This window comes from Phalacrocorax carbo, chromosome 14 (assembly GCF_963921805.1).
Source record: "Phalacrocorax carbo chromosome 14, bPhaCar2.1, whole genome shotgun sequence".
Classification (NCBI taxonomy): Eukaryota; Metazoa; Chordata; class Aves; order Suliformes; family Phalacrocoracidae; genus Phalacrocorax; species Phalacrocorax carbo.
The window spans coordinates 2,492,587-2,516,908 of record NC_087526.1 but is presented as its reverse complement, the minus strand read 5'-3'; the positions used below and the strand labels follow the sequence as shown (position 1 = coordinate 2,516,908).

At 43.6% G+C, this 24,322-nt stretch overlaps 1 protein-coding gene across 3 annotated transcripts in view; it reads left to right on the top strand.

Annotated features, from left to right (window-relative positions):
• Window positions 1-378: 378 nt before the first annotated feature.
• Window positions 379-24,322, top strand: part of BCAS1 (brain enriched myelin associated protein 1) — a 50,384-nt gene continuing 26,440 nt past the window's right edge. Inside the window, exons 1-6 of one of the 3 annotated variants that reach the window (XM_064465256.1) lie at window positions 379-471; window positions 578-659; window positions 10,472-11,055; window positions 16,582-16,737; window positions 17,289-17,333; window positions 22,038-22,178. In XM_064465256.1, coding sequence (XP_064321326.1) covers window positions 403-471; window positions 578-659; window positions 10,472-11,055; window positions 16,582-16,737; window positions 17,289-17,333; window positions 22,038-22,178 — 1,077 coding nt within the window. In that variant the 5' untranslated portion in view covers window positions 379-402. Of the gene's footprint in view, window positions 472-577; window positions 660-10,454; window positions 11,056-16,581; window positions 16,738-17,288; window positions 17,334-22,037; window positions 22,179-24,322 lie in introns of those variants that run through there. The other 2 variants (XM_064465253.1, XM_064465254.1) reach the window with 2 other exon arrangements.

Sequence of the window (24,322 nt, the reverse complement as noted above, 5' to 3'; positions counted from 1 at the left end):
TAAATGAAAACCAAACAAAAATATAAACCCCCACCAAGCCACTGATTCATGGATTTTAGTCTTTTCCAATTTATTCTGCTGCTAACTCCACGTTACTATAGACTGAGTCCTAATGAATGATGCAGGTGTGATTGCACCCAGTCTTCCTCAGCCAACAGGACCAGTTTGTACCGTTTTCAGTGAGCAGCTGTGAGCCCCTGTGCATAACTGGCTTCGAGTGAGAGCGGTGGGTGCAGCCCGGTGACGGGGGCAGGTGCCTTTGGGGAGGCAGGTGGGGCTTATTAGGAACTTAAACAGCCTGCCAAAGTCTGTCACCATTGGCTGGCTCTTAATTTGAATTAGGCAGTAAATGCATATTAATGACAAAGAAAGGTTTCTTTTTCCTTCCTCCTTGCAGGAATTATGGGGAATACAATGAGCATCCCAGAGGAAGCTGAAGAAGACAATACATGCATGGTAAAGAGCTATCAGGTACGCAAGAGCTGTCTGCTCCCACCTTCCCTGCTTACTGCAGTATTGCAATTTTCAAATTGCATGATTTACTCAGTGCTAAGAACTGTATTATTTGCTATTTCAGGCTCTGTCTGACTCTCCTGACAATATTAAAAATGGATCTGTTGCATTCGTTCAGCCTCATGCTCCTGCAATGAATGGTGAAGGTATGTACTGGGAAAGGGTGGCATATTTGCACTTCTTTTTCACCAGACAGGTGGAGAGAGGTTTATACTGGAGCAACAACAAATATTGGTGCATGGCCTCAAATTACCTGTGAATCAGTACATGTGGTTTTTTCAGAAGCTTGAAAGTTTAAAGATAACAAAGAGTAAAATAGGCAAACGTCTCCAAAGGCCTCTGGAAGCTGTTTAGTTGTTCTGAGGATCTGGTTCTGCATCTGGTCCACAAAAAGTGGTTTTATAGAGCAAAGATTTTGGTTAGTGTGAAGTATGATAGGGCAGGAGTGGTTTGGCACTGGTCCCCTTCAGGTTGCTGTGCAAACCTCAGGGTGTCCCGTGACAAGCTCCCCCCGCGCTGGGCTCTGGTGGAAATGGTGCCTCTAAGAGCCTTGGAGGGATCGTTGCTGCAAGGAGCACAAACCGGGGCTCCTGAAAGGGGCAGAACGTGGCAACGGCACCAGTGCAAGGGTCGGTGGCCGTTACCGAGGTTTTGTGTTTGTGGGGGGCACAGTGAAATGCTGTTTTGCAGGCTGGAGTACGAGAGCAGTTCGCGTGTTGGAAGGGAGAGCAAGCTGGCTTTAAGTAATGCCATGGCACCCCTGCTGCTAGCAGGGAGTCACCAGGTGATGTCGTCGTGCTCGGATGCCAGACTGAAATATCCACTGGTGTGGAAACCCATAGTCTGGAGGGGATGTAGGAGACGATTAAAAAACCCCAACCAAACAAATAAACAAACAACCAACAAAAACAATGCCGCAAGGGGACTGAATACATTGGAAAAAGTACATGCAGGCTAGAAACCAAATTTGTTGAGCTTCAAAATATTCCCCAACCACTGTGGAGTAACCTTCGCAAGACACACGTCCGTGCTGTTGACCAGGCGGCTTTGTTTTGCCAAACCTGTTCTCTGGTCCCATTGGGCACCGCTCTGGGACTGGGCAGAGACTGGGCTGTTACGGAGAGCCACTATAATTTTCTGTTTATAAAAGGAATCAACCAAGTGCCCGAGGCTTAAAGGTCTATCCCCAAATTACCTAACAATGATGCCTAAAGATAGGCAGGCTAGAACAGCTGCTTTGCAGCAAGCTCTGCAGAAGTGGAGTATCTTGGGATGGATGGAGGAGGTAAGGCAGTAACGGGCCATAAAAATGACTGTTGTATTGCTCCAGGTAACACCAATGAGGTCAATGCATCTCACTCGATTTAAGTTTCGTAAGGAGCTCGAGGAAGGCGTCTCAAGGGATACCCGAGGCTGGTAAAGGAGGAGTTCACCCTGCTGAGCTGGCATTTTAGCTCTGTGACTCTGAGGGTGCTCACCGAGCGCCCCAGGTTCCTACACTAGCAAGTGTAGGAAAGGGTGGGGGAATCAGGCAGGCCCAAAAGGAGTGTATTGGTGTAAACTATTTAAAGACCAGAGTAATGTATTAAAGTGACACAGGGAAAAAGAAGGGAGTAGGAAACTGTTTGGGGGGGATTTCTCTTAGTGGCTGCAATAAAAGACATCATTTTGAAACATTCTGCTTGTACTCAGTCTTCTGGGGTGTTTCAAATAGTTTAATATTAAATAAAGGAAAATTTTGCAAAACTCCTTGCAAACTAGTTACAAAAACCAAAATAAAATTAAAAAATAAAATAAAATCCAGGCCCCAGCTACATGATCTCATCTACAAGACTGTAAAGTCTTAGAAACCACCTCTGCATTCTTTTTTTTGTGTGTGTGAAACCCTATTTCTGATCCTTTCACAGCAATTTCAGCAAGTGATATGCTAGAAATGTGAGTGCCTCTTTGTTCGTTGAAACGCTTCCATCTTGTTCTGTGATTTCTGGTCCTGTGTTCTTGAGTAGTTGCATTGCTTTGACTTCAAAGATACCAAACAATTATTTGTTAACAATGAAATATGTACAGGGATATTTTTTTCCTGTCCTGTTTGTCATTTAGAAAAAAATGATTGGGAAAAGTACTGTAAGGCGGCCAAGCATTAGACCTGCAGTGATGTTATAACGTAACTGCCTCTGGACCTGAGGTTTTGCAGTGAAATGCCACTCCTGATCTGAAGCTGGGCCTTAGCGGTGCCTTTCGTATGTAGAAACCTGCCTTGCTCTCATTTCAGCTGTAGCAGACCTTGACGGGAGCAGAGCACCTCTGATCTGCACTGACATCTTTGTAAACAACATCTGTGTCAACTACCTGTGTTTGAATTCTAGGGAATTTAAGGCATAGCACAGTAATTTATAGAGCTCGATAAGTGACAGCTGGGAATGCAGCGTGGCTGGCAATGTTATTACTAAGAGGTCAGGCCTATTTACAAGATTTTATTAAAACTGTGTCGCAGGACTGATGTTATAACCCTGATTAACTCTCTCCTGTTGCTGTTATAGACCGTATTGGATATTATTCAACTACCGCCAAGTCAACAAGAGCTGGGGACACACACACCCCAACTTGTTTCTCTGGACACAAACGAAATAAAATCAGTATGCCCCTATTATGTCTAAACCGTGGGTGTTAGTGTAGAAGTCGAGTAGTTGCCGGGGGTATGGGTAAGTCACTGCTCACAAGGGCACCCCGTTTCAGACCAGTCTGGGGGGTGTTTGAGCCATCACCGGCGGCAGGCTGGACCCTGGGCTCCCCATGGAAAGGTGCCTGTCGGCAGCTGAGCCCCACTTCCAGCGCTGACATCTCGGAAATGTGGTGTGAACTACACGGCCTGAGCATTAAACATTTGGCTCCAAGTAGTTTTGAAAAGTTATCTCCACATATTCATGGGCAATTGCCCTCATCCACAAACATGTCTCTCCCTTCACCTTTCAGCACCTCATTAATTTCTCCTTCCACCTCTTGTTGGCTTTGGACCCTTTTTGAGCAGCGTTCAGGCAGTGCTTGCTTGGAGCAGCATTACTTCAGTTCACGTCTCTGCAGATGCAGCCACCTTAATTTCACCAATGTTTTCCTTGCGTTGGATTTCCTTCTGTTTTCAGGATACAATAAAAGCCAGCAGTTCTCCCCAGTCTCCTTAAGGAATGAAAATATTTTGTAATTCATTGTTAAGGGAAACCTCTCAGCCTGTTACATCCAGTTGAAAAATCTAAGCTGAGACAAAAATAATCAGAGACCGGTATGGCAACATGCAGGTGGTACCGATTACAGTTGGGAACCCCTGTTCCGTGGCGAAATCCCTAATGCCATCTAGCTGTAAGAAGTCAGTTTAAATGGTTGCCTCCTAGAAAATAAAAGCCTGTAGCTGTGTGTTTCTGCTGGTGTAAACCAGCAGAGTTCTGGGAAGTAAATAAAAGCCAGATGACTTACACTGTCTGAAGACCTAAAAAATAAGTGTATGTTTCACTCACAATATATAAAATGAAGCATATGGCCTTGTTTTACTTAAATGGATCACCTAATTAATGTAATTACTAAATCAGTTTAAGCAGCAAGTTGAAAAATTACTGTCCTGTGTTGATATTACTCGCATTTTAACTTTATTGTTTAAAAACCAGTTAAAATCATTAACTATTTAGATACCACTGGAATCTCGCCGGCTTGTGTAATGTAACCAAGGTCTTGGTGAAATAAAAGTGCAAGGGCTGTTTGGAGATAGAAGTTATTCCTGTAGAAAATGTAGTTGATAGTATTTCTAAAATGAAATAAAGGAAGAAATAGTACTGTAATCTATTTTATGGTCAGAAAGCGAGCACTTCTGGGGAAGACAAAAGAGCTGCAAAGAAAGCAAGTGGAGCAAGAGGATTTTATTAATAGTGTTAGAGGTATGTTTGTGGTCTTGGTCTTGTTAGTTTGCATTTCTGTGATTGCCAGTGATCTGACCATGTGCTGTGCATTAAACGGTATAGTTGATAAATGACTCTATGAAATCTATATCTGCTAATATAATGAAAAAAGAATCCAGAGAGTTAACTTAATATGACCAGAGGAAGTAATGTTATTTGGAAGAGCCCCGTCACCATCTGCTTCACATCTGGGTGAGCAGATTGCTGGCTGGATCCCTGCATTTGCTGCTTCTGCTCAAACAGGCTGACAGATGTGTGGACTTAGGGATTCTTTCCATGACTTGCCTTTCCCGCTTCTATTGATCACCAGGGCTGCAGACATTGCACAGCATCCACCTTCTCCTCCTGAAATGCCATTTGACTAGTAGTTGTGCCCTTACTGCTACTTCGTGACGCGTTGCTTCGCAAGCAAAAGGACAGCAAACTTGATCCTGACTCTTCCTAATGTTTTCTGTTGGCCTCCTTGAACTTTAAGTACTGTAAGTACCTGGTGGACAACAGGTAAAGAGAAGGCGGCCAGAACTGAAAGCCGTATGTCGCTGAGATTTGCACTACTTATCAGAACTACTATCAGAACTACTAGCAGAAACTTATCAGGAGGACAAAATGGGGAAAATCTTTGTATTTGGCTGGCAATTACATGCTGATTAAAACAATGACACGCTCATTATTAGTATCATTAATAAAGATTATGCAAGGAAGAAAAGTTCAGTTGAGATGGAACTCGCCTGTTCCAGAGGATAAATCCGATTCAGCAAATTCTGCCACTAGCCAGTAGCTACAGAAATGAGTGTACGGCAATAACTCCGTGCGCCTGTAAGGTGTGTGGAACACAATGTGTGTTAGTTTTGGTTGGTTTTTTTTAAGAATGATCTATACTATTCTTGCTGCTAGCTTCTCTTCCCCAATGTCCATGAATTTCAGTAAATCTATTAGGTAAATAACAATGCTACTTAACTTAGTGAAACAAAATAATTCTTAGAGCATAAATGTCAACTTTATTTGCATAGAATGGTTGAGCAAGATTGCAAAAGAATTAATATGTTTTTTCTTTTAAGAAAGGGTAAAATTGTCTTTGGAATTCTCTAATGCTCTGGAAGCACATTTAGTCCTGTCACAGCAGTTTTTGGGGGTTTCCCACGCAAGCACGATATATACGCGGAGATCTGAAAACTGCAACATTGATACCAACTCAGTTCGAAATAATGGAAGGAAAAATTGACCTGCGCGATATCTATAAAATTCTATCAGAAATGTGAATTAGAAAATTCACTCTTCATTGCTAGGTATTTAGATTTTTAAGCCTAGTATTTGCTGCAGTAATTCATTCAGGGCTATTATAATCCATTGTGCTGGCCTACACTGATGGACTTCTTAGTGCCAAATGTTGCCTCGTAGCTCTTAGTGGTTCCTTCATGGCTTTTAAAAATCTGTTGTCTCCATGATTACCTGAACTCCAGGGAACAAGATAATGCTGTGGTGCTATAATCACATTGCTGAGCAAAATACCTGTTTGTAACCGGCTTGTAGTCAAAATAGCCAGAGATACTCCAACCGTATTTGTTGCTGATGGCTTGCTCTGTTCAGTCTCAAAAAAACCTGTTTGGTTTTTTCCCCATTGTCAAAAGCAACAGCACCAGAAAACGCTTTCTCCTAGCATTTATTTTATGCCCTGTTCACGTGCTAGTGGCCTACAGGAGATGTCTATGCTGAAGACCCTGCCAGTTCCAGTTGCTCCTTGTTCAACAGCTAAAGATTACTTGCCCTGTGAAAGAGCCGGGATAAATGGCAGGAGGTGAGAAGCTGCCCATGTACGACACCACAGGACCTTTATTTTACGTGTTCCCTACGTGTAAGCATTAACCGTGAGGGTGTGAGTATCAGCCGTAAGTGCTGAAACCAGCCTCGCAATCAAAGGCTGAGGAAAAGGAGCATGTTTTGAGACAGCGACTGAAGGATTTAACTCGGGCAAACTGAGCATCAAAAATAGATGCCTACCTAGTACGTGGCCGAGGCTGCTGCCAGGAATAAAAAGAGCAAACTAAGCTTCAGAGAGAACTGGGTTATAGCGGAGGAGGGGGGAAGGCAATCTGGAAAGGCTGGACAGAATTGCTTCTGGTCCCACTTGAGGGAGTTTGGCTGCCATCTGTTACGTGCACCAGGCTGAAGTCTGGTTATATTCCCACTGATTAGCAAAAGCAAATCAGCTGACAAAAGCTCAGGCAGCCTTTTCATTTATGTCAGACTGGCGGCTCTGAACTTCCTTTCATGTCAGTCACATTGTCAGGATTCCTGCCGGCATCTGCTCTTCCCTCTGGTCGAGGGCTGCGTCTTGGTCCCAAACACATGTGAAAGAGGTGCCTGGCTGCAGGCACCCTACACCGATGCTTCCCCAGTTCTGCCCGCCCACGGCGTCCGGGTACGTTAGGTCCCGTAAGGGAAAGAAATCATTCCGTACCTGTACGGTCAGATTTGCAGCTGGCATCATCAGCTTAACGCCTGTGCTCGCCTTAAGGCTTTGTCCGTTATAATACGTTATCTTCTGGATCTGCCTACTAAAACCTAAGCGCTTGCTTTTTAAAACTCAGTGCTAATTCTGCGGACTCGGTCCCAGTCTGTGCCAGCAAACATAGTGCTGTTCTTCAGCCTCAGCCTATGGAAGTGATTAAAAAGTCAAGGATATGAAAGGAAGGGGGAGAAAGTCTGTCAGCAATTACTTCTCAGTGGGGAAATGGTACTGGCATAACCTTGCACCAACCATTCCTCTTGTCTGTACAGTTTTTCTTATAAGTCAAGGAAAAAATGTTGGTCTAATCTAGCAAATTTTGGAAAAAGTATCCTTATTTTGAGTGCGCTCTTACAGAAGAAGGACTTTGTGCAGCTCTAGTATTGCCTTTTTAACGTACCCTGATGAAGTGAAGGGAAAGGAAGGATGAATCTTCTGCAGTGTGTCTGTCTTTTTGTTAAATACTTGGAAGGAAACTGCCTGTGTAGCAGTATGAAATGCAATCTTACAGCAGTGCTGTAAATTGTGTATTGATTTTTCATTTCAGAGCAGTTAATTTCATCCAGAGTGAGCAGCTTTGATCTACTTGCAGACCTGGCCTACAATTTGGGAGGTTTTGCTTCTATTCCTAATTCTGCCTCTGGATTGTGCAGTAATTTTGGAAGGAATGGCATTTGTGTGTGTCTTTAAAAACGAAAATATCATGCGCTTTTCATCCCCAAAACTGCCATTTCAAAGCGTTTGTCCTGCAGTTTGCTGAGAATATGGCATGAGTCAAACTTCTGCTCAGCCCACCACATTAGCGTCTCCTCTCTGGTGGTGGGATCTGCTTTGCCTGGTGTCTGAGCAGATTTTCCCTCAAACAGTTTGCATGTTTTGACACAGAAGACACGCTACAGAGCTCAGGCCGGTGATATTTTCCAGGTCTTTCATTCCTTCCATGATAATCAGAGATAAAAGGAGCTTGATAGGTTCATGAGCTACTTTTTGTTTGGTTGGTTTTCTTAATGATGAGCTTATATTCCTATTTTTGTACTAAAGAGAGTTTTCCTGTGTTTCATTTTTATCTGTTACATAAAGCAGAAGTTCAGCATCTATTACAATTATTTTCCAGTGGATGTTGTTCCTCCTTTCTCTAGCTGGGGAAGGGTTTGCTTTTTGCTTCCTTCCCAAGTTTCCAACTAAAATTAGAATTTAATGCTTCAGTTTTTTCACACAGCACTGCAGGAGGCTTAGGAAACTATAACTGATACTTAGTGGCCCTGACTGAATAGGTGGTTGAGTAGCAAGTTATGCGTACCTTTTCTTTGCATGTCAGTATGTTAGAATAGGTGCTCGTGAAATACTGCAGAAGAACATTACTGGCAAAGGGTTCTTGCCTATGTGAGTTATTTTCTTACATGACTAGTAACAGAGAGAATCCAGGGAAAGACATTTTCTCCATTAGAGTGCACATAAAGAAATAAATATCTATTTACCTGGACAGACCAGGTTGTACCGAGGCGCTCTGGCCCCTCTGCATGCTTGCCTATGCCCGAAACACAATGAGAAAGAAAATATCAGGTTAAAAATGCTAGAAGTAGAGAAGTTAGGAGCCAGCTCCCCGGCGGCCGGTAAAACTGGCCGCAGTTGTGAATCCTGCCACCGCAGCCCTTACTTTGGCAGCGGTTGCCTCCGCTGCCAGCGAGTATTTCGGTGAAGGCACTTGAGATTCCCCAGCGCGCTGCACGCCCCGGCTCGTCTCAGCTCTTGGGTTTATGGGGGCTCCCACCTCCTGCCAGCCAGCACCAAGCCTGGACCGTGGAACCAGGGTCCAGCGGGGTCTCTGGGTCACGGGGTTGAGGCTGTGGGGAAGGGGGTGTCGCGGCTGGGTGCTGGGGCTCTGTTCTCCTCCTGCGTTTGCCCAGGGGCGTGACCGGGGTCCCTGAGCGCTGCCGCAGGGCGACAGCATCCGAGGGGGACAGACACGCGTTACGCGGTGCCTGCTGGTGCTTGAGTGGTGTCACGCAAAAGCCTTGGGGGTGGAAAGTTGGGGTAGCTTTGCTGTGAAAGGCTATGGGGTGGTTCTGAAAGCTGTGATCTAAAAATGTGCTGCTTTCTTATTTTCAAAAGGGATTTAAAAGATTAAACTGAACGGTGAAGGTCTGCACCGTGGAAGACAGGCGTTTCAGTCGGGTTTTGTTGGTATCTGCGGTTTTATTTCTGTTAAAGTAAAACGTGAAGGGCATAATATTGACTAGACTATTACAATTATAATTTGAAATAATTTCAATTTTACACTGAAACTGACAATTTTAAAATTCTAATTTAGCAAGTCATTTTGAGACTGTCAGTTTCTCATAGTTATAATTAAGTAGATCTAAATTCATCCTTGAAATCTGTGGCAATGATTGACAGGGAGATCAGATATATATTGTAGTCGAAGCAGGGAAGAGAAGCTCAAGCTGAGGGGGAGCCGCAAGGTTTACCTCTCAACAAGCCTCCTCTTGTTCACTGGGGTTTCACATCATCTGTGAGTCAGTCTCCCATCCACAAAACAGATACAAGAAAGACTTTTTTTTAGTCTTTTGTTTCTTGTTTCTTTTGTCTTCTCTAAAGCAGGGCCCTTCTCCTGCATATACAGTATTAGGGATTTTCACCTCAGCTCTTTTATCGAAGCGTCGCTGTAATATAAAATCATAAAATGCACTTTTAAGGGGAAAGATTTATTTCACATCTCGTGTGATGGCCATGTGTGTACATAAGGGGAATTACTTGTGAGAATTTTGGCAGGGGGGAACATGATTAAGAGCCATATTGTTTGTGGGTAAAGAGAAATATAAGGATAAGAAACCTGGCTCAGACGTGATTTATAAGTATTCAAATCAGGCTTAAACTAACCTACCCTACAGACAATAGAGAAGTGCAAGTAGAAACTGCACTACAGAGAGCAGGCAGCGAGGCAAGGAGCAGCGCTGGAAAAAGGAACGAAATAAGTTATGACTGCAAAGCCCTGGGGGGGTGGTTTGGCAAGCCGGGAAACGAAGCCGCTCCTCGCAGTTTCCATTCTTTTTTCCCATTTAGCTTTGACAGAGGAAAGTGTAATATATTAATATATAACTTTGTCTCGAGCCTTACTGATTTTTTTTTTATGTATCACCTCTTTAATTTTAACTGGAAAGTAAAATATCCTCAGCATGTCCACTGGGCCAAGTAGTCAAAACCCTGGGCCGCTCTCTGACTTGGGCAGCTGAGCGGGGGCTGCGGAGAATGTAAGACTTGCACCAGCCTCAATGAGGAATGACAGGAAAGAAAATCAGACGGGCAGGTCTGATAGATGAGCGGCAGCTCGTATTTAGCGCGGGAAGACAACAGGGTCTCTAAACAAGCCGCAGTCTGTGTGGTCCTCCCTGAGGCTCCATGTTTCAGAACTAGTTTATTAAAGAGCGAGGTCACCGTGATTAATTGTACAACCAGTATAACTTCTTTGCTGTGCTGGATAATTACTGTTTTATGCTTCTGTTTGTAGTGGATGCAAAGGCAAGTGTTGCACGGGATAATGTGGCCGTTTCTTCCCCGAAGACAATGGAGCAGAGCCCCGTTCCCGACGCGGGCGGGCAGAGTCTCGGGAGCGCTGCCAGCAGAGCTCTGCCATCTGCTAAATCCCGCTCTGTCTTTGCGTTTTCATGGTCTGTACCAGGGCGTACTGAAGATCCAGCTACGGATTCATCACTTGGATCGGCGAAACTTGATGTCAGCTCGGAGGCGCCCGGCGCGAACAAAGCACCAAGTGACAGCGTGGAGGTTCCCGCGGCAGCTGCGCGGGAGGAAGGCGCACATAAAAACCTGACCTGTGCCCCGCCGGCAGCATCGCTTTGTGGCGTCGATCTCACCGCATCGGTGACACCTGAGGGAGAGGATGCGGCCGCCTCAAAGACAAAACAAGTAACCTTCTTTGACAGGATCTTCAAACTGGAGAAGGGGAAGGAAAGGAGTAAAACGCAAATTGATACCCAGGAGGAAAGGCAGACTTCAGACCTTCCTGACGGGCCCATCACAGCGAAAGAGGCTGCTGGATTACAGAGCACATCAAACGGCGTCCCACAGGGGAAGGCAAGTGCTTCAGTAGGAATATCCATTTCTCTCTTAATGAAACCTCTTAGGAATATTAATAGTGCAGGGCAACTTGACGTCGCGATGGCTGCGTGAACAAGTCGGTGTTGCTCTTAAAATTATTGCAGGTAACGCCCCCCCCCCCCCCCCCAAGGGGTGGTTCAATAGAGGTGTGGGAGAACCACCTACGGCGGAGCGGTGATAGCGCTGCTGTCTGCCTCGTGGCTATAAACGCGGGCGTCTGAGCTCCGGTTTGAATGCATCGGTATTTCTCTGAAAGGTTGGGGCGAGCGCGCTGTGCTCACGCTCCGGTTGCCGGGATGATGAACAGCAGCCAGCTACAAATGAAAGGAAAAATACCTGAAAGTCAGATTGGTTTTTGTGCTTTAGGAGCTTGGAGTTTGACACTGGATGGTTTTAAAGGAGTTCTTTAGCACGTTGTGTGCCATTCTTAAAATAGTTACTCTGCTTGAGCCATAGCTGCTTGTTGCATACCCTACGTACTAGAATAAGGAATATTGTGTGGTAGCAATTTTTGCACTCTTAGCTATTGAGATTTTTTTAGTTAAGGAAACGTGGTCCCTTAGAATTGATTTTTACAGGACAAGAACACGGTATAAGAAATTAAGTAACTTATCTGAGAGAACACGCTAATCAAAGAAAGGAGCTGAAAACAGAGATGTTTAGATTTTATACTTCCTGCAAAGTTTGATATCAGCAAAAATACTGTAGGATTAACCTTCAGGTAATTAACCACTGAAAAAGTCCATCCCCTGGATGGAGATAAGTGGCATAACTCTTATTAGTTGCGATGGAGAGGTGCCAGCGTAGGCTAACTGATGATCTAGCTCAAATCCTGCCCAATGTCGGGAAGAGGAGGGAGAAACCAACTGCACGGTCCCCTCATCAGAATCTATGTGTAAATGCCATTTTAATAACTGCTTTTATTGGCCTAGTTCAGGCTTCCAAGCAAGGCTGCTGGATGATCGCAAATGCTTTGAATAGTGTTGAGCGTAGCTCACAAGATGCCCACTGCTTGCACTAATGATGCTGCAGGTTGTCCCCAAAAGTTTCTTCAACTTCTGTTCTTCTGCTTTGTCTTCTCTCTTATGCCTCCTCAAATTTAAGATCACATTTCTTGTATAAACTTAAAAATTTTCCTGTTTTTCTGAAGATTCTTTTATAAGACTAAACAGTTGCGCTTTTGACCGTTGCCCTTCAACAGTGGCACCCATCACTGGTATTTCAGAAAGCTACATATGTGCATTTAAAGAATTCCGTAGGTTCCACCTAGCAGAATATCAAGTCATTCACTACGTAAACAGAACAGGGTGAATAATTCAGGATGAAGAGTCTATTGAGTGCATACTGGTACTTCTGTCTGTAGCTTAGAAGAGTAAAGCTTTTCAACACTGTAAACTCCTGCAGATATTTTTGACAAATACACACAAAGAATAAGTTTTGCCCGTGGCTCGCAGGAGTTGTTACTTTTACGATCAAATGCAAAATGCATAATTTCCTATTTTGCTGTGATTGCAAACTACAGAGTGTGAAAGGTCACGGTTGGTGCTGTTGAAGTGTGAAACTCTAATGAAATAACGATCTGCAGTAGCTTTAACCAGGAGTTGGATTTAAACATTTGCTGGTAGCAAAGAGTCGTGTTGGGAAAGCTCGAGTAAGGAAGTGTTTTTAATGAGCAACCATCAGGGGACAGGACAAGATAATCTAGATCTTATTCTGCCAGTTGAGATCCTAGAAGCACTGTTCATTCAGATCAAGCTTTTTTTATATCAATAATGCCTAGCTTTCTTAATTTTGAATTATTTTCAGCTTATACCTAGCCACGTCCTGAACCTCACTAATGGGAATAATCTGGAAATCCCAGGCACTCGTCAGCTGTAGGCTATGTTTGGTATGTGTGTAAGCCTTTGCAGGATCCTACCCCACACAACAGCTTTTTGGCGCCTGGGGGCCTGCTTGAGGACGGGTCTCCTCTTTAAAAAAAGTGACTGTGCCTCTTCCACACACGTGTGCTTAAAGCTGTTCCACCGACAATCTTTGAGGACTCACAAAATCGGGGTTCAGGTTGCTCAGTGTAAATGACTGGCAGAACTGTATCACAGGGAGAGTGAAAATTTAACCTTACCCTTGAGTTTCTGCACTGTAATTTTTGTTCTTCACTCTTCAAACACGAAAAGGAGTATATGGTGGAGGCAGAGAGGAGTTAAGGACCTTTTCTGGGAAAAATATATCAACTTCTGATATGTTGCCAAACTTACTTTAACTTCATTTCTAAAACAAAGGCTGTGGCTCTGCCTTGCAGCACAGTTGCCTTCTGTTCCCTCTAAAGTTGCCAGTTCTCATGTAGGATGGGAGAATGACCAAGACTAATTTAATTGCTGTTACTGTAGTAACTACAAACTGTTACCAAATAATCATACTAAAAATCCAGGTATTGCTGCCAACAGCTTCTTTTTTTATTATTATTTGGTGGATTATGACTTGTAGTATCTGTAAAAGCTGAAAGCAAAGCAAAGTTTCCCTGAATAGAGTGCCAACACAAAACAAACAGCATTGCTGGTAAGTAAGAGAGAGGCTCCACAGTTGTAGCTTAAGAGCTGCACAAACATTCTGTGTTTGGTGAACCACTCTTTATTTTTGTGGTCTACAAAACTACATTCAGAACACAGCATAATTAAAACAAGGACAGAATTCATTAATTCATGAAGCATTTACTATGGGAGCCAAAGAAAAGATAAATTATATGCCTGAAATGTTTCACTGAGCCATGATTCATACGAACAAAAGTGCTGGCAGGAATACATTCTTTTGATATGTTTTTCTAATGGCTGAACTGAAACTACAGTACAAGTATTTAAGGTGTTTATTACCCTCAAATTTGGCTCCTCAAAGAAATGAATCCAACATTTACATAGTATCTGTTAACTTCTAATACTGACTTTCTTCTGTTATTTCTAGAGTTTTCTTCCCTTATTTGCCTCCGGGGCTTTGCGCAGCACATTACGCAGCGAGCTGCGACAGAGGGGTTTTGTGGTTATTTGACTACGGCTCTGAAAATGTGATGTTGTAGGACTCCACGTTATCTCTCCCTGATTTATATGCTGATGGCCTGAGTCTGTGCGCCTTCCTACAGCAGGATTCCCATGAATGCGCAAGAGGGATCACAGCATCTATCAGAGTCCAGATTTCAGCGGTATCTGGGTAGCTGATGGCAGCCTTGGCTCGGGGATGCTGGGGTAGGGTTCCTCGTGCAGCCCTGGGCCATTATGGGGCCCATTTGTGCTCTGCCAGTCAGAGTTCGGGGATGGTTTTTTGTGTGGCGTCGTGCCTCAAGCTCCACAGAGCCTGCAACAGCTCTCGCTTCTGCAGGGCAAAGCGTGGCTTTAGCAGGGAGATACCCTGGAGCAGCTATTGCTGCCAGCGGTGGTACCAGCCACCTCCGCAGTTGTCCCAGGCGGTCTCTGCTGATAACAGCCGTTTGCTACAATGCTTTGCGAAGAGATCCTTCCTCCTAAACAGTGCAGCCCAATACGAGAGCTTTGTGTGTGTTTAAAAAAAATAAGTTTGTTTGGTTTTGTTTGATAGCATCAAGTACTACTTCAGTTATGAAGCTAGTTTTGTTTAGCAACACATCTTCTGCCTCCTGCTTCTTTGCTCCCTCGCCTCACGCCTCTGTCGCTCCTTTAGTATCTGAAATAGAGCCAGCATTTTTCATGCGACCCGAGCTCTTTAGATGGCATCCCTGGAAGCAGGGCTGCCGAAGCTGGCGTGGCCACGCGTGTTCTGCATGGGACATATTGTTCTTGGAGCCACTCTGGCCCGTAACTGGCAGCGGGACAAAGTGGTGTGTTAGACCCTTGTAAGAAACTTCTCAATAGCCTGTTGAAGCACTCTGAACTACTGGGCTCTGTTTCTTCCTGGGTAAACTTGGAAAATGGTGGGTGGAGAATTAGACTGAAGTCTCTTCTTGCGACTAAAACCTTGCGTATTTTAACTCCTTAAATGCTGTGTGGAGACTGGCTGCTCCATGCTCTTCTTTCCTGATGCCAAATTAGCCCTCTGAAGTTTTAAAACACTTAGGCATCTTTAGTCTACTCCTCCTTTTAGTGACCTCCAGAAATGTATGCCCTTTGCAAATCCCATACGAATATCGTGGGGTATTTTAAATCGCCCAATGCCGGAAAAAGTGCTCAAGAGCACAACTTTAGTTTAACTTTTCCTGGTAAAAATGGCACTGAACAACTACATCTAATTGGCAGGTTAGGAAAAACGCCTTGGTGTCACTTAGACCTCCAGGCAGTCTTTGAGAGCGGTGATTCAAAGATGCTGTTTATTGGAAACAGCTGGAGAGGCTCATCAGTTTTATTTCTTGTCCTGATTTTTCCTCTGGCATAATCTGGGCATCTAGTATCCTAACAATTGCTTCCTAAGTCCCTGTTTCTTAAATGGCCAGATGTGTATGCTGTCTAAACAGTTGGGGACGATAACTTTTGCTGAAGAACTCTGGCACTGCAGTGATTGTCCGTTCGATAACGTCTCAAATCCCCCGCCGAAGTCAAGGTCACCATCGTGCTGGGCACCATTTACTGTAATAACAACTGACAGAGCCAGCCTTGCACTTACACTGTAGGCAGACAAAAGGGAGGAGGGTTATTATCAGACTCGGACATTTCGAGCCTGATGTAGTACTGTTAAATGTCAAAAAAAGGAAATGCTGAGTGGGACCTGAGGACTTGTCTCGAGCTGCTCTCTCCTGCACAATGTTTGTGTTGGCTTTACCTGTGCAGGCTCAAGGTGAAAGTGGCCAGAATGGCAGGCAAGTTCAGCCTAGAAGGGTGCCAAGCTCTTCAAAACTGGTCCAAGAGGAGATTTTTTAAAAAAACAGACCCTTGTTTAGGTGTCTAAAGAGAAACTGTAACTTAATATTACATACTTCTGAGCTCTTGAGCACTGGAAAACTATTTTTGGGCTCTGGGAACCGTAATTCCAGGAGGAGAGGAGGCAGCTCCATCTGGCTCAGAAGAATTACTTAGGGTTGCTGCGTTTTTCCTTCTTCTAATCTGTACCATGTTTGTGTTTGCTAGATAAAAATTATTTCTGGAATCACAGAACACGGAGTATCGGAAGCAATCTTTGTATGGCACAGTCAGACACTGAGCTGTCAAAGGCCAAAATCTCAGCATTTGTTCCTATTCACAAGTTCAGCCTTGAAAAGAGAAAAGCAGTGTTGTTTGGGATGCCGTGTGCAACTTTACTTGTGTTTGTTATACTTGGTAGCCGAGAACAATGTTCCTCCAACCGATGGCGAATGCTGAATATATTAGAAAAGAGGGGAAAGAGTTGTATAAATGCTTGATTGTTCTGAATACGTAGGCTGGAGAAGTATGGTTGGAATTAGGGTTGTGACTCTCAGAGCAACATAATGCAAGTCACAAATGTTACTTTTGCATTCCACTGGAAATTAAGCAAGCTAGGACTGAGGAAACTCTGCCCCCTTTTCTTTAGGAGATAGATGACTGCAACCAAAAAGACCTACAGCAGGACTCGGCAGGTGTCAACGGTCTCACTGCTGAGCCATCTGAAAAGGCAGAGGTAAAACAAGGCAACCCCCAACCAGCTGCTGCCGTAGACAACTCCGTCATGAGTTTCCTTAAAACGCTGGTAAGCTTTTGCCTTTCCTTCTCATCTCTTTAGATGGCTTATAAAAATATCCCATGTGGACAAGTTGAGCTAAAAGTAACATATTCACTGTCACGGGCACCGAGGAGTAATGAAGCCAAACGGATGCCTTAATGATTTGAAGAGTGGTAGATGTGTAGGTACAGTGCAGTTATGGTCAAAGATTATGACCTACTCTGGAAACTTCCTCTTCTGCATAAATACTTGCAGACCTGGAGGTATTTAGCTGTCTTAAGGATTTTCTTCATGATGGAACTTCATTTTGTAAAATCTCTAAAAGTTCATTTTTATAGATTATTCGGATGTATAAGCTTGAATAATATATCTTCGGTCCAGATATTTTTCAATTTAGCCATTAAGTTGTTCTCAAAATATTTATATTAGAAACCTTCCCAAATGGGGGAGAAAGAAATACTTGCACTTCTTTCACCTTTGTGCTAGAGAAAAACCTGCTAGTTTCAGACGTATGGTCTTTCGGATTGTCTGGAAGATTGGGTTGGGTGTGACTGTTTGTTTTTTCTCTAATATTTAAGGTCTCCCCAAGCAAAGCTGAAGCCAAAAGTGACTCTGAAGACAAGGTAGGCAGATTCCTCATGCTGTCACTGGTCACTAGATGTTTTTGACACTGGTATTTCTTCAGTGTGTTGCTTTTCCCCCAGTTGTTATAATTTGAAGTCATTTAAAATATTTTTTCCCCTGAATAAATTTGAAAGGAAGGTGAGCATAAACAGTGCAATTTTTCATACCATATATTACAATTAAGATCCAAACTGCAGCATTTTCCACAAGGTTTATGATGACCTGGTAGTGCTTTTGGTCATACCTCTGACTTGTCCTTGATCTAAAACTAAAGGTCCCTGCGATGAAACCCTTCCGAGTCCGCAGAAAACTCCATTTGCTCATAGAGCTGTACAAAAAGCTTCTGGTTTTTCATTTCCAGTTACGTATATGCGTGTCTGCTTTACCTCTCTTTATACCTGCTGGAGGTGCCACGTCCCGGCGGGGAGGAGCAGCGAGGTCCCCCCGCCTGGGCTGCTCCGCGGCTGGGTGGGCAGGAGCCGGCCCCCACCCTCCTGCCCCGGCAGTGCACCCACAGCTACAGCGGGGTCCCCCTTGCGGGGCAGGAGGATGGGCAAGGATCAGCTTCCCACTGAGATTAGTAAAAAGCAGAAGGAGATCCCAGCATTTCCTCCCCGGGACTCCTCTGGCTGAAGCACCCCCGTACGCCCTGTGCTGCGGTCAGGGCTGGCGGTCCCAGCAGCAGCTGAAACCTCAGGAAGACGATGGAGCTGCTCTGAGCAGCTCTGGGGCTTGCAGGGAGAGCTGTCCTTCCCCGACTGCTCAGGATTCTTCCCTTTACGTGCAGAGATGAGGATCGGGGGGGTTTTAAGTGGGGTGCATTGAATGCTCAAGCTGTTCTAATACAATGCATCAGGCTGACTGCAAGCGTGTGACGTTCCTGCTGGGAACTGAAATCAGTATTGGCTCGACTGGTACAAAACCAGTCTGGAAAACGCTCCTCCGTGGAACAGGTAGATGTGGCCTCTTGCTTGCCTCTTTACGAACCATCTGTTCTTGGATTCCACTGGCAAGAAGAAACTTGGTTTTAGCATCCATGAGCAGTGATGATCCTTTATATGTGAATTTAGAAAAGCTTCATTATTATGGCTTTCATTTGCTATTGGAGACATTGAAAATATCAGATCAATCCAACATATTTAACAAATTTTTTAATGTTTTTTACAGTTTAGGTTTTCCCACTTTTTCTTTTTTAATCTTCTAAAATGGAAAAATGCAGGTGTTCAAAGACTCCTTCCCCTTTTTACCTCTTCTGTTAGTGCCAAAACTTACAAGGGTTTCAACAGAAGCAGTAGTGAGACAATTTGTATTAAGCTGCCTTCTGTCTTCTAGTGTTTCAGTGGCTTCCAGGCACATCACTGGCTGCATAACTGGGAACATTCAATGTCCTTATGCATTGTTGTGACTAATAACTGAAGTTTTTCTTGCAACGCCAGTGATAAAATTTGATTAACACATGAAGAATGAAACCCTAAAAGAGGAAATGGTCTTTCCATGCAACTATCAGGTAGCCAAAATCACTACAGGCATCAACACTCTTGTTTTCTGCCCTATTTTTTATCCTTTTTGTCCCGTTCAATTTTTTTATATCACCTGGTACTGAAATGGTGCTGTCAGGCTCTCCAGACAGCTTAGTGAGTACATGGAGGATACACGTCACTCCCCGATTATAGCACAATAATTCTGGAAATGGTCAACCAGGGCTAAAGGTCTTCCAAGATATCCAAAAAAAGGACTTATCGAATTGCACTGTTTCAGTGAGACTTGTAGCGCTCTCAGCAATTTCTGAAAACCCCAGTTGCTGAGTCCTGTTTGCTCACCCGACCTTATCGAGCGCACCCGTGTGCTTCTCTAGCAGGTGACTGTTGGTGTGGGCGTACTGTAATTGGGAAACAAATATGCTGTTGGGGTTTGGTTTGCTATCACACCTCTGAGGGTAAACACATCCAGATGACTAGCAGGATATGCAAACTCATTATATAGAGGTTAAATGGGAGTTGTTTTTTTTACAAAGAATTTCTTTATCTTCGTGATCTTCCTGATACAAAGAATGACATTTTCACTACATTAAAGGAAATATATTTTATACTGGTGAATTTATCCACTGTCATATTAAAAAGCTGCAGATTTTTCAGCTGACATGTATCATGAAATAATAAGCATTTCTTCTGAGAAATAACTTTGGTCTTAATGGTAAGGATGTGTTCTTAAGCGGGGCTTTCCCCTTCGTGCCGTCTGAGCCTTAGGAGAGTGCCGCTGGCGCAGGGGCCGCTGTGCCTTTGAGTCCTGCCGCCCTGTCATTTTGGCTGCTCGTGCGCCTCCTTTGCAGGGAGGAGCTGGGTTTTGTCACACAAGGGCTGGTACGTCCCCAGGGTCTCTGGGCAGTGCTCTCCCACGGCGAAGAGGAGAGACAAGCTTGCTCATAAATCTGAGAAGCAGCCGCTGCCCACCTCGGCTCTGCCAAGCATGGCGGCATATTCCCCCCCCCCCCCGCTGAAATGCAGAGGCGTGTGACATCAGCAAAGCGGATCTTGGTGGGTTTTGTAGCAACGTGCTGTCATCAGCAACGCCTCTGGCTTTAATCAGCTGGCTAAAGGCACGTAGGCTTTCAGCAGCCTGGGCGCGCCCTTAATGATTGTCATTTCATCTGTGTAAACACAGGAGTTTGACTTGAGTCATACTTCCTTGGGTCGATTGACCCTCTGCGGGGTTATGCTAACCGGCATGGCATTCCGATCACACCTGCCACAAGCCACCGATCGGACCCTCCCGTAGCAGCTCCTGATTTGTCCCTGCATCTCGGTATTCCCAAGCGCTCAGTGAATGGCGCAGAATATTGGGGGGGGGAAGGGCCAACTTCGACGCGACGGGCCCCAGCGTCTCCATAGTACAAAGCACTTTGTAGGGAGCGTGTAACTGCACTGAATAAAACAAGCTTGAGACAAAGATCTCAACTTCACGTGCTCAGAGTGGTCTGTTCTGTACCCTGGACCTTTCCTCCTAACCCTGCTAGTCGTGGTGGACCACAGTGCTTGATACTTCACGTTGTAAATCCTGTAGGCTCATTGTTTCTTTGGAGTTTGGGTTTCTTCATGCTTCCATAGTTCCTGGAAATTTTTGGCAACTCATTTTAAAGCTTTTTTTCTGGTTGGAAGCTTTTATTTTTGCCTTGTTCAAGCGTACAAGAAAATGTGCAATGTAAAGTGTAACTGAAGCTTGCGGAAGGACAAGCTAATTACCTGGAGGGTGAACGCTTGGGTCATCTGTCATTGAAACAGGATTTTAAAAATCTGTATTCCTTCACTATATACGGGCCTGATTCTTAATTAAATCAGGAAATAAATTTTTCAGGGAGACCAGAATGAAGTCCAGGATACTAGCAAGCAGAAGTAAAAAATACTACATCTTCTGTTGTACTAAGTACATCTTACTGCTTTAAAACCTGACACTGAACCGCTGAAAGGTGAAGAATTCTACCCTGTGTTATTGGTGATTAGTCAATGTTATGCCCATATCTACAGTGCAGTTACCATAGAACAGGCTCTTTTGTTAACTTGTTTATGTTGAAGCTCGGTTAAGCAACCTTAGATACTTGTGGCTTTGTGTCCCCCTCCTTTTTTATTATTGAAAAGGTGAAGATGGTGGGGAAGGGGGAAAAAACCCACCCTTATTGTCCATAACATGAAATTTTAAGCTTTTTTCTTGCACTGATAAATCCAGGGGGTTGTGTTGAACTTTGAAGGGAAGGGGGGGGCTTGAACAGTGAAATTTTTAAGAGATTCTTGAATTTGGAAATGTTTTTTTTTTTTTCCAATGCTGTAAAAAGTTTCAATGGAATGTTTTAGCAAATGTTACGCAAGTTTCTTCAAGACTTGTAGAAAAGTCACGCATCTGAGCAGGGCCACCTCCACCCTGCCCACCAGGCGGGGTAGCTCCTGCACTGAGCTGCAGGGAGTCGGCTTAAAAATAGCCTGATACTGCTTTTTCCATCTAGACATCAGTATCAATGTTTTTCTTTAATTTATAGCACTCAGGAGTGGGTTTTCCGATGTGGTGCCTAGATTTTGAGGGATCCCGTCTCTAATGTCAGTGGGCGCTGATTGCCTTCTGCGGGCGTTTAGAGCGGCAGGAAAAGGAAGCAGCTCTTTCTGGTTCAACCCTTTCAGTATCAGTCTATCACTACTATTTTTCTGATACTTTTGTTTCTAACTTACTTCATGAACATTTGGGGGATTTAAAATATTTAATATAACATATATATCATGAATATTCATACTGCCCTTTTCATAAATAATGCATTACGTGAAGCATTTTAAAGTCCCTATAATACTACAATAAAAAGAATGAAGGCATTTTCAATGATTTATGTATCTGCTTATTTTAAACTGATAAATCCCAAATTCAGTTGGTTACTCACACATTTAAAGTACAGAAGTCTCGATCTTTGAGCTTTGTTTAGTGAAGAATTTGGAGGGCAAATTGTGGTTTAGTTTGAGTCAACTGGATCGCCCTAGCTTTTATATTTATTTCGCTACTTATGTCAAAGAAAGTCCAAGGAGAACTGAGAATTGAAAACACAATTTGTTGTCTAGGGCAAAAAGGAAATGTTTGGGTTTAATACAAGATGTATGAGTGAATGTTTTTCCTGAACCAAATAAGAACTCTGCAATAAGTATTCAACTTCAAATGCTGTTGTACGAAAGGGATCGAAAGTGGAAAAAGGCCATGGTGGGCAGCCTGCTCCGAAGACGGCGGCAGAATCCCAGACTAAAGGAGCCAAGAAAAAGAAGGCAGAGAGTCCCAAGCTAGGACACAGTACATTTAGTAAACTCTTTAGGCACAAGGTCTGTATGAACCTCTGGCAAGAGCGGAACCCTGAGCAGTAACAGATGGCTCCTCTCACAGAGCAAAGCTGTTTAATTGGTAACTGCAATCAGCATCTGGCCAGCTGTGCAGTGCTCTGAAAACCACTGGCGTGAGCATTTCTGTGCCACGTGTATGAAAACAAACTTCATGCGCAACGTTTCTCTCGTTATACCATCTGTGAATTCAGGATTCTGAAACGATTCCTCTAACCTTCCCTGCTACGCGCTTCCCAGTTACTCTTACTAACCCTGACTAAACCTCCCTGGCCACGTAAAATAAGAATAAAGGTACTGACAATGAATTATGCAGATATGAACAGCGCCTGCAATTATAGGACAGGTTTAAGAGCTCGGTCTAACTACACTTAAGGCTTTGTGATCCACATTGCCTTAACATGCGCTGCCCTGCGGTTAACATTTTGTGAACTGGGGCATCTGAAATGGCACAGAGAAGGTCAGAGCGTGGAATTTCCGTCAGAAATGGTTACTTTTCGCTCAAAACAAGAAAAGTAATTGTCAACTGAATTGGAAGTTTAGTTTGGATGGAAAAAGTTTGGTTTTCAAAGATACTTCAAAGTTCAAAAGGCACATTTTTTGTGCAAATAGTTGTCTTAGAAGACATTAGCTTATATCTCTTTTTAAAAAGTCACTGAAAACTTCTCATCAGCTTTGGTCTCAAGGTCCGTATTTGGGCGTTTCTGTGTTCTGTGAAGAAGATAATTTGCCCTGGTGCTGTGTGGCAGGGAAGCAGAGAATTGTAGCTTTTTAGCCTAAAGAATGCAGAAGCAGAGACCCTTCCACTGGGGGAGGAAAGTAATTAATATTTAATGCTCACTCAGAACACCCACGTGGAATTTCTGGTGAGTAGGGGGCTTTATAATCATGGGCACAAGGCAAAGGGAGTCCTTTAAGGCATTTTCAAAACAAAAATGTTCTCTCCACTGTCTCATTTTTGAGATAAAAAAATGTCATCTGCATATTACTGAAGGAATAATAATCTTCCCAGTGGTTATAAACCCACAGCTCTTGCCAACAGCTTAAAGTTAAGATCTCATCTTGTATATACTACATTAAGAGCTAATAGCTTTGATATTTAATACAATTAAAATATGAATTACTTGTTCGTAATGATTTAGGGCTTCCTGGTAAAAAAATAAATACATACCTGGCTAGCATATTTTAAGGTGCTAAGTTTCTTCTACAATAGTTGAAAATCTCACTGTGAGCTGTTGGGAGAGATGATTGGTTTTCATTAGGCTATTTGATAGAATTTTAAAGACTTGGTCTGGAATGAAAGCAGTTATCTTGAAAGAATGCAACAACACTGAATTTTTACAGTAAGAAGAAAAATCTGCCCTATAAAATGCCGTTACTTTTTAAATAGTTTTTTTCTTGTTTGAGTTCATTTTCACAGCTTCCTTTCTACATACAAAATACAGAAACAATAAGTGGGGTATCATTCATGACACATTAAGAATAAAAAAGAAGAATTAAAACGGCACCGACAATTTGCTTATAAAGCTGATTGAAAGTGAAAATTCAAATCAGAGCAATGATGGGCCGGGCAAGGCCTGAAGTTATCGCCTGTAGTAAAAAAAAAAAAGGGTCTGTTTATGTCTCTTCATTTTAAATGCCTTGGCGTGATGTGTCAGCTAGATGAACAGGTAATGAATTCCCTTTGAAATGATCATTTTAATATACGTAGTCATATTTCATTTTGAGCACTTTGCGCTCGCTGAAAGCTCCGTCTCTGCAAGTCTTCCACATCGCACTTCTCGGTACCTTGGCTAAGAAAAGATTTACTCTTAGCTTAACAAACATTGTCTTTTGGTGTCCTGTGTTTACATCAATACTAACTTCAAAGCAACTCGTCAATGCTGCTTCCCAACGGCAATGTGCTTCCTAATATAAATCCATAACATAAGCTGATGGGATGGGATTTGACCTCAAAGACTGAGTTTGGATGGCCCTCGACAGCCGGGTCCCTGCCAGTTCTTCTACTCCCATCCCTGTCTATTTGCCCTGCATTTCATGCCAGTTTTGCAGTATAACTGTACTTATTTATGGAATTTTGACTCAGAAGGGTTAATCACTCATTTTCAGCACTAGTACCGAAGCCGGCT